The 17061-nt window shown below is 49.6% G+C and overlaps 2 protein-coding genes across 12 annotated transcripts in view; one reads left to right on the plus strand and one right to left on the minus strand.

The window, feature by feature from the left end:
• The window catches only part of LOC128412017 (zinc finger protein 420-like), a 983187-nt gene that overhangs the window by 359088 nt on the left and 607038 nt on the right, over positions 1 to 17061 (plus strand). The window lies entirely within an intron of this gene.
• LOC128412014 (zinc finger protein 420-like) overlaps positions 1 to 17061 on the minus strand; it is a 62523-nt gene that overhangs the window by 28056 nt on the left and 17406 nt on the right. The window contains exon 1 of one of the 7 annotated variants that reach the window (XM_053384740.1): positions 1651 to 2047. The exons of 5 other annotated variants lie outside the window; for them this stretch is intronic. In XM_053384740.1, coding sequence (XP_053240715.1) covers positions 1651 to 1723 — 73 coding nt within the window. In that variant the 5' untranslated portion in view covers positions 1724 to 2047. Of the gene's footprint in view, positions 1 to 1650; positions 2048 to 17061 lie in introns of those variants that run through there. One more of the 7 variants, XM_053384741.1, reaches the window with a different exon arrangement.

Here is a 17061-nt window from a genome sequence, read left to right on the forward strand (position 1 = left end):
TCTCCAGGCTAAACATGCCCAGCTCCCTTAGCCGTTCCTCATAAGGCATCGTTTCCAGGCCTTTGACCATTTTGGTTGCCCTCCTCTGGACACGTTCCAGTTTGTCAGTGTCCTTCTTGAACTGTGGTGCCCAGAACTGGACACAGTACTCCAGGTGAGGTCTGACCAGAGCAGAATACAGTGGCACTATTTCTTCCCTTGATCTAGATGCTATACTCCTATTGATGCAGCCCAGAATTGCATTGGCTTTTTTAGCTGCCGTGTCACACTGTTGGCTCATGTCAAGTTTGTGGTCAACCAAGACTCCTAGATCCTTTTCACATGTACTGCTCTCAAGCCAGGTGTCACCCATCTTGTATTTGTGCCTCTCATTTTTTTTGCCCAAGTGCAATACTTTACATTTCTCCCTGTTAAAGTTCATCTTGTTTGTTTTGGCCCAGTTCTCTAATCTGTCAAGGTTGTTTTGAAGTGTGATCCTGTCCTCTGGGGTGTTAGCCACCCTCCCAGTTTGGTGTCATCTGCATGTTCCTTGAGCAAGCATGGATGAGTCTTCCTAGGAACCAGGGTGGGACTGTACCAAACCATGAGATATCTTCTGAAGAAGAAGACGGAGTTGGAGGAGGTGGAGAGAAGAGGAAGAAGAAGAAGGAGAAGAGGAGGAGGAGGAGGAATCAAACTCTAGCCCTCGTAGAAGGAAGATTGCGATGCAAAATGTGGAGGCAACTGAAGGGATTTCTCTTAGGTGAATCAGTCTAGTTGCTCCTGCCTTCGAGTAAATGCTAGAAGTCAGAACTGACTGACAAGGGAATAATTTGTATCTTGTGGAAAATGGATGCCTGGCTCTAGTGGGGGTCCTCACCTGGGGGTCCTCAGGAGTTGCTCCCCCCACCCCCACCCCCCTGCTTCTGTCTCCTTTTCTTGCGCTTGGACTCTGCCACTCTCAAGACAGACTCCTGGGGTGGGGTCCCTTTTTCTTTGTTCTGAGGGCCAGGTATGTATCTGGCCAACCCCCTGAGGGCCAAGTGGACGGGGACAAAGACATCTCCCTTGAAATTTAGGTAGCTAATTTATTATGATTATTCTCTTAGATGGCTTCACACACACACACAGCCATTGATGCCGAGGTCCCTGGAGGCTCAGGGAGTAGCAGCGCCCATTTCCGGCTGAGAGGATGTGGTCCTGGGATGCCCTGCTCTGGGTGCGAGGGGATGGCTGCCGTGGCCTCCGTGGGGAGCTGCCCTGGGAGACACTGGGAAACTGGTCCCCAATGCAGCAGCCAGACTCTGGGCTGGGATCCCGCTCTTTATCCCTGGCCTTTCTCTCCCACCTTAACTTCCTTCCTCCCTGTGGGTTTTCTTTTTGGGGGGGGGCTAGTCCACCTCCTCGTCCAGCTTTGGAAAACCATATGCACATGTTCCCTCTGTTGTGCAATGACGATGAGAGACGTCACAGAGGCCAAGTCCCAGGGACTCCTTTGTTTAAAGAAGGGAGATTTTTTCTGAAGGGGGGGGCGAAAGGCCAAATGGGTTTGGGACCCTCTGCTCTGCAGGAAGGAGAGCGCGGCAGACCTGGCCCCTCCCTGGCAGGACCCTCTCCTCCCTGATCAGGCCCCCCAGGCCCCCTCCCCTGCTGCAGCCCTGGGACCCCCACCAGATCCCAGAGAGAGAGGAGACCCACCAGATCCCAGGAGGGGGCAGCGAGGCAGCCCTTGCAGGAGAGACATCAAAGCAACACCCCCCTTCCTTGCAGGGAAGGACTGGGGAGGGAGGGGCCTTGGCTCTGGAGGACCTGCCCCCCCCCCCCGCTTCCTGTCCTCTCTAGGAAGGCAGCTCGGTCCCCTTTAACCCTTGCCAAGCCGAGTCCCCCAGCTCAGCCCTCTCTTGCTTGGCAAAACCTCAGATTCTTATTTTTTATGGATTTAGGGGGCAGCTGCCCCCCTGGCTACCTCAATGCCCAGATATCCTTTTGGGGGTGAGGCTGTCGGTTGGGCTCTGAGCATCTCCCTCCCTGGGCCAGAAACCGGAGGAACAGTTTGCAGGGAAAAGGGCTTTGCAGGAAGTAAGGAAACTCATCCTAGAATTCAGCAATTCTTGATCTACAGGGTGGCAATTTCAAAAGTCTTTATAAGGCCTTGCACACCATTTTTCTGGGTCCCTCCTGTCTCCTGCAAGTGAGGGGAGCACCCTGTTGCAACAGATCAATCAAGGCCAAGCCTACAGGCTGCTGTTTTGCTCCAAGTAATCCTGGTTGGTGTCTTTGTTTTGTCCAAGGGAGCCCTCGGATTTTCCCGTCAAGACCCCCAGGGCTGGACTGGAGGGGTGACTGCCGACCCCCCGCTCCGCTGCATGGCGCCCCTCCTCCCGGGGAGAGGCCTCGTCACAGGCGCTGGTCAAGGGGACGTTGCCAGGGAAGCCCAGCGCTGGTTGCCTTTCCTTGCCCGCAGGTGTCACCACCCCTCACTTTCTGTGCAGACCCGATCCTATGCTTGGCTGCGCTCGGGAGTCAAAGCCCCCTCCAGGGCTGTCTTTAGCATATGCGCTACCGGGGTGCAAAGATCTGCCCAGCCAGGAAGAGCAGAGCAAAACAGCAGCCAGTCGGCTTGGTCTTGATTGAAGACTGTCGCGACAGGACTCCCACCTGCCACCAGGTGGAACAAGAGAACCCAAACTTTTATTAGCTTCTGCTAATGCCCCCCCAACTACATCACTAATACATCACGGTTACATCATGAAAGAGGAGGTCTGGTGGCAGTAATCTGAGCATCCTGGACCCTGCCCCATGGTTCCCCTTGCCCTCCACCAAACACCCATGGAGTGTCACAAAAGAGATCTTTACATTTCCCTCTTTCCCAGCCAAGTTCATCCCACCCTTTTGTCTTCCTCTGAGTTTGTTATTTCTGGAATGGCTGCCTGTCTGGCACTCAGGTATCAGGATGCCAGGGATTATCCCTCAGGCAGAGGGGCTGCTGAGGAGCTGAGCTCACATGTCTATAGGAATTTCTGAAGTTTCCCCCCTGAGCCAGTACATAGATACATTGATCAGTGAATTCTTACATTTGGTATCGTGCAGCAGAGGCCCTTTGAATAGATAGGAAGAAACGGTGATGAAGTGTTTTGTGGGGACAAGTCACAAAAGTGATGGTGCTGATTTGGGGGTGGGCTGCATGTGCATGATGTCTGCTGGAGGGGCAACTCCTCCCCCAACCTATACATAAATTCCTGCAACAGTTTGACAAGCGCCGCCGCTGGTAAATGAGCACACACAGTCTCAAGTCCTTTAGAGGAAAAGTAGGTATACATTTCAGTAATACCTGGGTATATATGTTTCAGCGCTGCCCAAGGTCCCAGCTCACACAAGACCAACGCTGCTTCTTCCTCAAGTAAAAAAGTCTTTATTGAAGCTCAGTTTCATTTCCAGACGCGCAGAAGTTCCATCTGAATCTCCTCCCCCTGACACCAGTTTAAGATTCTAGCCTTACTCCACCTCTTCCTCTGTTCCTTCCTTCTCTGGGTCCTCCTGCTAGTCGGGGTCTCACCCCTCCTAGACTCCTCTGACGCTGAGTCCCCTGACTCTTCCCCCTCCCTCCTTCGGGCTTTCGGACCTGGCTCCCAATCCGGGTTTTCTGTTGTGCCGCGCTCCTCCACATTTGAACTTGGCGCGCGCGCGCAGCCTCCCACTTTCCTTCTGACCGTTACACTTGTGTCACTGCTCCCTCTTTCGGGGAGGCTAGCTGTACCTGGCCTTCCCTCCGTTTCCCCACTTCCCGATGGGGGCGTGGTTACCCCTGACTCATCTTCTCTCCCCGCTGGAGGAGAAGCTGGTCCTGACTCATGTGACTCTTCCCCCCCACTGTGCTCTGGTGGGGGAACTGGTCCTGAACCTCCGCTGCTCCCTTGCGAGTCCCCTATGGTCCCTTGTTTATGGAGCGTCCCCCCTGGGACCCCCCTCGACCTTACCATAGGCGCCCCCTTCTGGGAATCTTCTGATTCGCTGGAGAAGCTCATGGAATCTCTCGGGTCACTGTCATATTCCCCCACGCTCCCCTCTGATTCCTCTCCTCCGCTCTCTATTTGCTCTCTCCCCTGCTCTTCTGCTCCTGAGCCTCTGACAATATGTATTTTGTTTTTCTAGCTTGATCAAAATTATTTATTACTTCATAAGAGGTAGATGGTTAAGAGCTTAGGCGGCTTCAGTGGCAGCCCCTGGCCCCCACCCCTTGCACCCCCCAGGTAAAGACGGCCCTGGCCCTCTCCAGGGTCCGTCCAGCTCTGGGCTGCTGCTGCTGCTGCTGCTACTCACTTGCAATCATAATTAAAGCTTGCTGCGTGTCTTCTGTGTTTTTTTCTTTTCAAGGGAGGGTAACAAAATCAGACAAATTGCATTTATTCCCTTTGAATGGCGCAGAGCCAGCCAGGCAGGCAGGGGAGAGGGCAAAGCGACACATCAACGCAGCTCCCCCTTCCCTCGAAGGCTCGGGGTACGCTTGGAGTTGCGGGCGCGGGCGGGCGGCAGGACGAATGTCACCCCCCTCAGGATGGCACCCGGGGTGGTCCAACCCCACCGCCCCACCTTGTTCCCCCTCTGTTCCCAGGGCCTGGGATTATTGTATAGTTTGCATTTGGTTCTCAAGGGGAGAGGGCCAGGGCTGCCGGGGAGGGGACCCCCGCCAACAAAACGGCTGGGACAGAACCCACCAGGCCATTCCAGCAGTGGAATATGATTATATTGAAACCGCCTTTTGCACAAAGGAGTAACATGACATGGAGCTGAATCCTGTTGAAATATAAAATAAATGAATGAATGAATAAATAAATAATGCTTCAGTATCTGGGAAAAGATCACATGCGGAAGGCTTCAGTTTGGGCTCACGTATTTATGTATTTGGGGGCATTGACGTTCCCATTAATGACGCAAATTCTGCCCACACCTTTTGCTGTCATACAACCCCGGATCATCACACTAACTGGGTGCTTCAAGGTAGGTGTAATGCAAGTGGGATGTCAATCTTCTCCGATTCTTCTTCTCACATATTTTTCTTTTCTTCTATTATGTTCTTCAAACTCACGAAATGAAAGAAGACAAAAAAACCAACCAACTTGTTAGGAAGCACATAACAAGTCAACCTAATCAAGTTGTGCTTCCTTTTCTTAGTTATTTGGCTATAAATTTTGATAGAATCCAGGTAATTGCATTCTTGATTATATTATCTTTCCAGTGATACATAATTTTATGATATTACTCCAAAAGAAGTAGTGTTATTGTCAGGAGTGCATGCCGGAGCCAGGCCCTGGGACCGGAAGGGCTTTGCAGGACTAGGGCTTTCCTAAGTTTGTTCTGAAGAGGCAAGGCAGGGCTGCACAGGGGAGGCCACTTGGTAACTCACAGCACCTGGTGGCAAGAGCCGGAAAGGGATATAAGGTCAGCATTTCCCTTTGGCTCTTTGCCACAGCAAAGCGTTTCCTTCCTTGAGCTTCTTGACTCCTGGCTTCCGGATTCCCATTCCTGCTCCCACCGCACCGTCTTGCCCCTGGGTCCTGATGTCCTCCACCAGGACTTTGACTGCCCATAAACCGTAAACGTTCGCTGTGGCCAACCTATGTCCTGGCCAGGGTGTAAGATGGACGGAGCCCAGTCTATAGATCTCACCACGGTGCTGCAGAACCTCTACACCTAGGGAGCTATGTTCTAGGGGGAGGTTCAAGCACTTTGAGCTGCCCCAGCCTGACATGCTCCCCTGTCCCATAACCAGAGAGGTTCAGGGGGGAGCATGGTGTTGGAATTTGTCCAGCTCTGGCCCATCTGGAGCTGGTACTGGCTCGTCTTATCTTTAGCCCAGCAGAGCGTAGTCCGCAGACGAAAGGATAAAGCAGTATGTGCTACATGCTAATCTTTATTTCTCAACTATACCGAGAACACACAAACATACATCTTGCCTCTGTGACAGCAGAGAAGAAACTTACTCTCGACACAAAGAAACCGAGAGAACACTGAAAAACAGGAAACCAGTGTATGTCACATCCAGTCTCCCATTCCCATGGGAACCCAACAGTAACTTGGACTGTGGAATGTAAAGAATGTCTTGTGACATGCAGTTGCTGCTCAGTGAGGGAAATAGAAACCAACACATGGGGCCCTTCGAGGCTTTGTCAGCCAGTGTTGGCTGATGTTCCCCACTTGTGAGACAGACTTCCCCACCCCACGGAGCCGCGTGTGCTTTATGGTCAGCCTCTTCGTGGGCCCGGCACTTTCTTGGGTCTCTCCGTACCTTGAGGCCAGCGACCATCTGCTGGGGAATTTGGACGACTTCATTGCCACCCTGGAGGGCACGTTCGGGGAGCTGAATCGCGCTCTGGTGGCTGAGATGGCCCTGCAGAACCTCCGGCAGGGGGCTCGCCCAGTTACCGAGTCCGCCGCAGAGCTCCCTTGGTGGGCTGTGGACACTCTCTATGCAGCTGACGGTTCCACTTCCATCAGGGCCTTCATCCCTGCCTTAAGGATGAACTGGCGTGGGGAAAATAAAACCCCAAGGTGGCTGTCACCGATGGAAGCGAAAGCTCAGAAAAAGCTCAATATGGAGGTTAAATGGCCGAAATATTGGGAAATTTTGGAACAAGACGGAGATAGACTAAAACTGCAGAGTTTTGAGAAACTAAAGAACAAAGTGTGAGACTGGCTTCATTATTATCAGATAATGGAGGCATATAATTTGGACAAGAAAATTGGCTTCCAGGTGGAAAAATCAAAATTAGAAACAGAACTGTTAGAACCCAAAACTAAGACTTTGTCAATAATGTATAACCTGCTGTTGAAATGGAATACTCAGGACGAAACTGTGAAATCTGTTATGATTAAATGGGCACAAGATATTGGACACAATATTATGTTTGCTGACTGGGAACAGTTATGGACCACGGGTATGAAGTTTACGGCATGTTATGCCTTAAGAGAGAATATTATGAAAATGCTATACAGGTGGTACATGACCCCAGTCAAGCTAGCAAAAATCTACCATTTGCCCGATAATAAATGTTGGAAATGTAAAGATACTGAAGGTACATTCTTTCACCTTTGGTGGACGTGCCCAAGGATTAAGGCTTTGTGGGAGACGATATATAATGAATTGAAAAAGGTATTTAAATATACCTTCTTGAAGAAACCAGAGGCCTTTCTCCTGGGCATAGTTGACCAATTGGTGTTAAAGAAGGATAGAACTTTCTTTATGTACGCTACAACAGCAGCAAGAATACTGATTGCAAAGTATTGGAAGACACAAGATTTACCCACTTTGGAAGAATGGCAGATGAAGGTGATGGACTATATGGGATTGGCAGAAATGACTGGCAGAATCCGAGACCAGGGAGAAGAGTCAGTGGAAGAAGCCTGGAAGAAATTTAAAGACTATCTACAGAGATATTGTAAAATTAATGAATGTTAGAATGATGTTGGATTGAAATTAAGTGGTTTCTAGCTGTAATGGTATAAAAGAATATGAAAAAATGGTTTTTTATAAGTAAAAATTCAAGGTTATAATAATTTAAGATTAAAGATCTGGGTAGAATAAAGAGGGAAAGAAACTGCTGAGCTAATAAATTGAACTGGAATACAAAAAAGGGAGGTCCGAGGAGGTCCGAGAAACAAGTAAATGAAAAATAATGTGATGAAAAGATTGATTGTTTATAACTACTTTTATTTTGTATTTTTTCTTTTTTCTTTTTCTATTTTGTAATGTAAAAATCTTAATAAAAATTTTATTTAAAAAAAAAAAAGGATGAACTGGCGTGGGTGACTCCCACCCCCCCAGCAGCCCTGCCAGACTTTATCATGTTGCGTATTAACATTGAAACGTGCCTGTCTGAGATTCCGAGCTCCGATTGAGGGAGTCCCTGGGGTCCAGCGCTGCAGTGGGGCTGGAAGTGGAGCCATGCAAGTAGGGACTGGGCTTGTCTTGTGGAGAGGGGGCCATTTCGCAGCAGAGTGTCCGGCCAAGAGGTTGGGAAACGCCAAGCCCCAGCTGTGCTAGGAGGGGCTCAGCTGAGGCTCCGTCCCTGTGCACCCCATTTCCTTCTCCCTCTCCATCTTCTCTTTCCCCAGGGGGGCATGCTGGCCCTGGAGGCAATGATGGACTCTGGCCTCTTCATGGACATCAGTTTCACTGAGAAGTATCAAGTACCATCAGTGGTGAAAGCCTCGCCCATTTCAGTGGTGGGTCTGGAGGGACCCCCCTCGCATCAGGACCCATTGCCCGTGAGCCCTGTCCACTGGCCAGGTTAGTGGCACCCCTGCACCAGGAACTGTTAACGTTCCAGAAAGACATCTACTTCTGCTTCATTGACTATGCAAAAGCCTTTGACTGTGTCGACCACAACAAACTATGGCAAGTTCTTAAAGAAATGGGAGCGCCTGATCACCTCATCTGTCTCCTGAGAAATCTCTATGTGGGACAAGAAGCTACAGTTAGAACTGAATATGGAACAACTGATTGGTTCCAAATTGGGAAAGGAGTACGGCAAGGCTGTATGTTGTCTCCCTGCTTATTTAACTTATATGCAGAATTCTTCATGCGAAAGGCTGGGCTGGATGAATCCCTAGCCAGAATTAAGATTGTCGGAAGAAATATCAACAACCTCAGATATGCAGATGACACAACCTTGATGGCAGAAAGTGAGGAGGAATTAAAGAACCTTTTAATGAGCGTGAAAGAGGAGAGCGCAAAATATGGTCTGAAGCTCAACATCAAAAAAACAAAGATCATGGCCACTGGTCCCATCACCTCCTGGCAAATAGAAGGGGAACAAATGGAGGCAGTGAGAGATTTTACTTTCTTGGGCTCCATGATCACTGCAGATGGTGACAGCAGTCACGAAATTAAAAGACGCCTGCTTCTTGGGAGAAAGGAGATGGCAAACCTAGACAGCATCTTCAAAAGCAGAGACATCACTTTGCCGACAAAGGTCCACATAGTTAAAGCCATGGTTTTCCCAGTAGTGATGTATGGAAGGGAGAGCTGGACCATCAAGAAGGCTGATTGCCGAAGAATTGATGCTTTTGAATTCTGGTGCTGGAGGAGACTCCTGAGAGTCCCATGGACTGCAAGAAGATCAAACGTATCCATTCTGAAGGAAATCAGCCCTGAGTGCTCACTGGAAGGACAGATCCTGAAGCTGATCTCCAATACTTTGGCCACCTCATGAGAAGAGAAGACTCCCTGGAAAAGACCCTGATGCTGGGAAAGATGGAGGGCAGAAGGAGAAGGGGGTGACAGAGGACGAGATGGTTGGACAGTGTTCTCGAGGCTACAGACATGAGTCTGGCCAAACTGCGGGAGGCAGTGGAAGACAGGAGTGCCTGGCGTGCTCTGTCCATGGGGTCACGAAGAGTTGGACACGATTAAACGACTAAACAACAAACAACAATTATATGTAAAGGTGATAATATTTAAATGAATAAAATGCTGAACTCTAAGGTTTTTTTTTAATCGTTTACAGCTTCCCTTATGATATTCTCGACTCTTTGGCTTTTTACCCCTTCAGGTGTTAAACAGGGTTGTCTCATTGCCCCAGCTCTATTCATTATTTTCATTGCCATGATCCTACACGTTGTCGAAGGGAAACTCCCCACCGGAGTAGAAATCATATATGGAACAGAAGGAAAGCTCTTCAATCTGAGCAGGCGGAAAGCAAAGAGTAAGGTGACCGTAACCTCCGTCCTAGAGCTTCAGTATGCTGATGACAACGTAGTGTGCGCACGCTCAGAGGATGACCTCCAAACCATCCTAAATATCTTCACAGAAGCTTACGAGAAGCTTGGCCTGTCACTCAACATCCCAAAAAACAAAGTGCTGCACCAAGTACAAAATAACCCCTCTGCAGTGCCACAAATCCAACTCTGTGGTGTAACAGTGGAAAATGTCAATCACTTCTCCCTAGGCAGCTATCCTTCCACAAGGGTCAACATTGATGCCGAAATCCAGCATCGCCTGAGCTCTGGGTGTGTGGCTTTCTCCCAATTGAAGTGCAGAGTGTTTGAGGACCGGGAGATTTGCAGGGAAACCAAAATGTTTGTTTACAAAGCTACTGTACTACCAACCTTACTGTACGCTTGTGAAACATGGACCACTTAGAACCGCCATCTCCAACTGCTCGAAAGATTCCATCAATGGTGTCTCTGAAAAATTTTATACATCACTTGGGAAGACAGGCGAAGTAATATCAGTGTGGTGTAGTGGTTAAGAGCGCTAGACTCGTAATCTGGTGAACCGGCTTCGCATCACCACCTAGCTACATGGGGTAGTGCTTTAGGTCATTCAGCGCAAGCCCTTATACCAAGGGTGCATGTTGAGGAGTGTTGCTGTGGTATGCTGAAGGCCACGGGACCAGGAGGCTGACACCTGAGATCACAAAAAGGCAAAACCAAACAAACTGCACTTTCCAGGCACTATTAGAACTTCATACTAAGTGTAAAACACAGACCACTAGTGACCACTCCTTCTCCCAAAGTACTAGAATGCCACAAGTAATTTAGTAACAAAACACAACATGTGTTCTTTTCATGTGATATCCTTTGTCCAACTATGTGCACTGCTACACTTGCAAATGGCCTTAAGAGGCGTGACATGCAAGTCCCTTTCCGATTACAAAAACCCACACATCTGGGAGGGGAATACCAGCTTATTATTCAGTGCATATCTATATCACATACAGGACCAAAGGGGGGTGGGAAATATGTCTGTGTGTGAACTGTAGTTAAATGTGGAGAAAATATTTGCAGTTCCTACGGAACCTAAGCAAATTTATCTCCAAAGGGGGGAGTTGTTACAGAAATGACGGGGGGGCACATCTTTAAATTGTTAAATGTTACAAAAATTATGCCTGAATGTATCCTTTTACCTTGACAGCTCAGGGAAGATATCTCACTTTATAAATCATATCAAATCAACTCCTTTGCCAGTTTCCTCCATTCCAATGCTATTTTGCCCTTGGAAAAGGGACTCCAGAAAGTACCCAGAGGTGACAATTGCTGAGCTGATTATTGGAAAGCCTAAGGGACGCGGGTGGCACTGTGGCTTAAACTACAGAGCCTAGGACTTGCCGATCAGAAGGTCGGCGGTTCGCATCCCTGCGACAGGGTGAGCTCCCGTTGCTTGGTCCCTGCTCCTGCCAACCTAGCAGTTCAAAAGTGCGTCAAAGTGCAAGTAGATAAATAGGTACCGCTCCGGCGGGAAGGTAAACGGCGTTTCCGTGCGCTGCTCTGGTTCGCCAGAAGCGGCTTAGTCATGCTGGCCACATGACCTGGAAACTGTACGTCGGCTCCCAAGGCCAATCAAGCGAGATGAGCGCCGCAACCCCAGAGTCAGGCACGACTGGACCTAATGGTCGGGGGTCCCTTTACCTTTAATCCCATCACCAGACTTGCCTAGGGGTCCAGACATGCAAAGGAAGTTCTGTTGTACTTTTGGGTGGTGGGTACTTGAGACTTGTTTGCCTATGCTAATCCTATCCTTGGGTCTTGCACTGACTCATTTTCCTTATGTTAATCTTGTGTAACCCTCCCCTTTCTGACGTTTTGTTGGTGTAGCAATGACGTATTGATGATGCTGTACGAACTGCATTCTGGGATATGGTGGGAAGCTTTAAAAGTCAATGTTGCCCCATGGCTCTGGGTTCCCTCGCTGCTGTTGAACCTGTTGCGCAACAAGAAAGGATCTCAGTCTACTGGCTGCTGTTTTGCTCCAAATTCCTTGGCTGGAATCTCCTTCTTTTACTGACCGCACGGACCCACGGGGGACTTGTGCCCTGACGAGCTGGGATCTTTTTGGTGATGCAATGTATTCCTTTTTTCCTACACCTCTTTGCTAATAATCTGGAGCTTTCCCCTCCATACTCACAGAAGCGTTGTTTAGAGTATGGAATGTTGATCATTGTTTTGTTGATTTCTAGGGAGTCTAGTTCTCTCCGTTTTTGTTCTATAGCTTTAAGGACTTTTTAAGATCCTGTTTGTTTGTAGCATGATGAGAGGGCCGTGATGTCTTGTTCTATCTTGCTAACTTTTAAGGAGGTTTGTTTTTTAATGTAATTGCTTTTAAGCCAGCCCTCTTGCTTATCTACTATATAGGGTGATTCCATGCCAGCCCGTCCGGGTTGCCCTGAGTCTCCCACCTTCTATTGTCCATCAAACCAGTGAAATTGCGCTGACCTAGAGGTTAGAATTAGATTTGGGTTAAAGAGTGGGGGGTGGGTTGCAGAAAGTATCCCCCATGTAGTCATATAGGTGTTTATTTGGGGTACCATGGGCCATCTGGCATTTAGCCAGTTGGTCCTAGGTCTCAGCTGGCATGGAGTTCTTGGTTCAAGGTCAGGCCATCCTCCCTGTTGTTTGCGATAGGAAGTGGTCAGTGAAACGGTGTTAAGTGTCTTAATAATAATAATAATTTATTATTTATACCCCGCCCATCTGGCTGGGCTTCCCCAGCCACTTTGGGTGGCTTCCAACAAAATATTAAAGTATCATAATGCATCAAACATTAAAAGCTTCCCTAAACAGGGCTGCCTTCAGATGTCTTCTAAAAGTCTGGTAGTTGTTCTTCTCTTTGACATTTGGTGGGAGGGCGTTCCACAGGGCGGGCGCCACTACCAAGAAGGCCCTCTGCCTGGTTCCCTGTAACTGGGCTTCTCGCAGTGAGGGAACCGCCAGAAGGCCCTCGGAGCTGGATCCCAGTGTCCAGGCAGAACAACAGGGGTGGAGACATTCCTTCAGATATATTAGACCGAGGCAGTTTAGAGCTTTAAGGGTCAGCACCAACACTTTGAATTGTGCTCGGAAACGCACTGGGAGCCAATGTAGGTCTTTCAAGACCGGTGTTACATGGTCTCGGCAGCTGCTCCCATTCACCAGTCTAGCTGCCGCATTCTGGATTAGTTGTAGTTTCCGGATCAGCTTCAAAGATAGCCCCACGTAGAGCGCATGGCAGTAGTCCAAGCGGGAGATAGCCAGAGCATGCACCACTCTGGCGAGACAGTCTGCAGGCAGGGAGGGTCTCAGCCTGCGTACTAGATGGAGCTGATAAACAGCTGCCCTGGACACAGAATTGACCTGTGCCTCCATGGACAGCTGAGAGTCCAAAATGACTTCCAGGCTGCACACCTGGTCCTTCAGGGGCAGTTACCCCATTCAGGACCAGGGAGTCCTCCACACCTGCCCGCCTCCTGTCCCCCCAAAACAGTACTTCTGTCTTGTCAGGATTCAACCTCAATCTGTTGGCCGCCATCCATCCTCCAACCGTCTTTGTGACGCCTATCTTGGATATAGGGTCCATAAGCAATGTTGCTAATGTTATTAACATCACTGGTATGTTGGGGTAGAGATGAGGGTGTTGATATGCTCTGGCAGCCCCAATGTGCTGCTTGTTTGTCAGATTTCAGCCTGTTTGTGGATTGTTTTATTGAGGTTAGGTTGAAGCAGGACCACCTGGAGGAATTTCACCCTTATGCTTTTCATATAATCAGTTAGCCATATAACCATATATCCTTATAATGATTTTTATATAATCCATGTTTAACTCATGACGGCTTCTGCAAAAGCTTATAGCAAATTGCTTAGATTGGAAGAATCCGAAATGAACTCTGCCCCAGTTCCCTTCCTTGTTCTTCTCAATGTCTCGCTAACATAAGGGGGAAGCCATAAATCTGCTGTGCTGGCACTTTCCCCCCTGTCCAGACAGGGTCCCGAGTAGCTCAAACAGGAAGATGCTAACCGCAGAATGTCCCGGTATAGCAGATGGCCGCGTAGGAGCGTTAGGGCCGAAGTTCCTTTTTCTTCCTCCTTACCATAAATCAGGGGAAAGGTTAAATGCATGTTCAGACTGAAAAAGCAGAAGTTGGGAGGGAACTCTTTACATGATCAGGGGGCAAGGCTTGAATGCTCTCATTGGTTTTCTTTTTGCTGCCGTGTGCGATTGTATCTGATTATGTCATGTATGTACTCAGGTATAAAGCCTCAGGGCGCTGGAGCCCGGGGCCCAGTCTTTGGGAAAGGATTCCACTGGGTCACTTATTGCTCAGCAATAAATATCACTTTCTTTTTCTCCAGTGCTGCGTCTGTCAATTCTGGGACACAATTTGAGTGGCTCACTGGTACCTTAAAAATCCTTGCAACAAGGGGAATTATTTTACTTAGTAAGGCGTGGGGAGGGGTGCTGAGAGTGAGTTGTAGATTGTTGGGTAATGGGGAGTGTCTTTTTATGTCACCTGGACTGGTGTTGGGTGGGGATCTCATAGAATCATAGAGTTGGAAGAGACCACAAGGGCCATCGAGTCCAACCCCCTGCCAAGCAGGAAACACCATCAGAGCACTCCTGACATATGGTTGTCAAGCCTCTGCTTAAAGACCTCCAAAGAAGGAGACTCCACCACACTCCTTGGCAGCAAATTCCACTGTCGAACAGCTCTTACTGTCAGGAAGTTCTTCCTAATGTTTAGGTGGAATCTTCTTTCTTGCAGTTTGGATCCATTGCTCCGTGTCCGCTTCTCTGGAGCAGCAGAAAACAACCTTTCTCCCTCCTCTATGTGACATCCTTTTATATATTTGAACATGGCTATCATATCACCCCTTAACCTCCTCTTCTCCAGGCTAAACATGCTCAGCTCCCTTAGCCGTTCCTCATAAGGCATCGTTTCCAGGCCTTTGACCATTTTGGTTGCCCTCCTCTGGACACGTTCCAGTTTGTCAGTGTCCTTCTTGAACTGTGGTGCCCAGAACTGGACACAGTACTCCAGGTGAGGTCTGACCAGAGCAGAATACAGTGGCACTATTACTTCCCTTGATCTAGATGCTATACTCCTATTGATGCAGCCCAGAATTGCATTGGCTTTTTTAGCTGCCGCGTCACACTGTTGGCTCATGTCAAGTTTGTGGTCAACCAAGACTCCTAGATCCTTTTCACATGTACTGCTCTCAAGCCAGGTGTCACCCATCTTGTATTTGTGCCTCTCATTTTTTTTGCCCAAGTGCAATACTTTACATTTCTCCCTGTTAAAATTCATCTTGTTCATCTCTGTGGAGGTGTGAGGCTGGGGGGGGGGTATTGACCATGTTAGCTGTATTGGACTCCCCTGTGAGTGTCTGAGGGCCCTGCTCTTGCCACTTACCATTTGGCCTGGGGTGGGGCCTGAAGCCTCAAAAGGACTGCTCGGCTGCCCAGGAGGACTCCCCTGTGAGTGTCTTAGGGCCCTGCTCTTGCCACTTACCATCTGGCCTGGGGCGGGGCCTGAAGCCTCAAAAGGACTGCTTGGCTGCCCAGGAGGACTCCCCTGTGAGTGTCTGAGGGCCCTGCTCTTGCCACTTACCATCTGGCCTGGGGTGGGGCCTGAAGCCTCAAAAGGACTGCTCTGCTGCCCAGGAGGACTCCCCTGTGAACGTCTGAGGGCCCTGCTCTTGCCACTTACCATCTGGCCTGGGGTGGGGCCTGAAGCCTCAAAAGGACTGCTCTGCTGCCCAGGAGGACTCCCCTGTGAGTGTCTGAGGGCCCTGCTCTTGCCACTTCCACCTGGCCCAGGGCGGGGCCTGAAGCCTCACAAGGACGGCTCCTGCCACTATCTGGCCCAGGTGGGGCCTCACAGGGACGGTTGTTGCCACTGATGCTGCTACTGCCCAGGAGGACCCGGAGGGGTGCAGAGTTCTTTTTAACATGTTTTAAAATGTTCCTTTCCCTTTAGATTTTTATATATGGGGGTGGGATGGATGTTTGGGTGGGCTTGGGAATTTGTTAGATTTTGATGAATTTGTAATTTTTGCAGTTTTTATTTGTATTGTTTTATTGTTTTCTGGGTTGTTTTGTTTTTTGTTTTTATTGTTTTAAGGTTTTATTGTTTTAGGCTGCGAAAGAATAACATTAATTGCCATCAATGGAGGCTACTATGAGGCTTGGGATTGCTACCGTGGAGGGGCGAGGGAGGTATGGCGGTGGGGTCAGATGTTATAGGCGAAGGGGATCGAGATATGGATATGCTCGTACCCCTTCCAATCTGCGCCTCATCCCGAGGGATGAGGGTAGGGCGAGCAAGGATTACTCACCTCCGTCACTGATGCTGTGCAATGCCAGTTCTATAGGCAACAAAACCGCCACCCTGCGAGATTTCTTTATCTCGCAGGGGGTCGACCTGGCTTGTGTGACGGAGACCTGGGTGCGCGAAGGGGCAACAGTTACCTTACGAGAGATGGCGCCCCCGGGTTTCTCCGTCCTCCACCAGTCATGGACTGTGGGCCGGGGGGGAGGGGTGGCATTATTAATCCGGGAAGATTGTCCTTTCAGGGCTCTACCATCACCATCGATCCCCGGCATTGAATGTGTTGGCCTAGTGTGGGGCTCCGAGGAGAGCTTGGCTGTCTGGCTGGTGTACCGGCCACCTAGCGCACCAGCAGCCACCCTGTGAGGCCTATTGGAGGCGGTGGCCGGCTGGGCCTTGGAGTTCCCTAACCTATTGGTATTGGGGGACTTCAACATCCATGCTGATGCCACTCCCTCCTCACAGGCTCTGGACCTGGTGTCTTCCATGGCGTCACTAGGGCTCTCCCAGTTTGTTTCGGGCCCCACACATCAAGCAGGCCACACGCTGGATTTGATCTTTGGTGTAGGTATAGATGTGATCATGTCTCCTTCGATGAAGGTGCCATGGTCTGATCACTACGCTCTGAAAGCCAGGATTGACTTTCCACCCCCACCCTGCTTAGGTGCCGAGCCGATTTGGGCTCGCCTGCAGAGGCTGATGGACCCTGATAGATTCCGCCAAGCCTTGCGGGACCTTTCTCCCCCTGGCGACTCATTGACTGAGCTTGTTGAGGGCTGGAATATCCAGCTCCTGGCAGCCATCGATGAGATCGCACCGAAGCGCCCTCTGCAACCCCGCAGAAACCGGGCTCCCTGGTTTACCGAGGAGCTCCGGAAAATGAAGCGGGACCTCAGACGGCTAGAGCGAGTATGGCGGGGTGCCCGTGATGGAGCCTCAAGAACATCTTATAGGGCTTTTATGAAAACCTACGAGATGGCGGTGAAGGCTGCTAAGAAGT

Source organism: Podarcis raffonei, chromosome 4, assembly GCF_027172205.1.
Source record: "Podarcis raffonei isolate rPodRaf1 chromosome 4, rPodRaf1.pri, whole genome shotgun sequence".
NCBI lineage: Eukaryota > Metazoa > Chordata > Lepidosauria > Squamata > Lacertidae > Podarcis > Podarcis raffonei.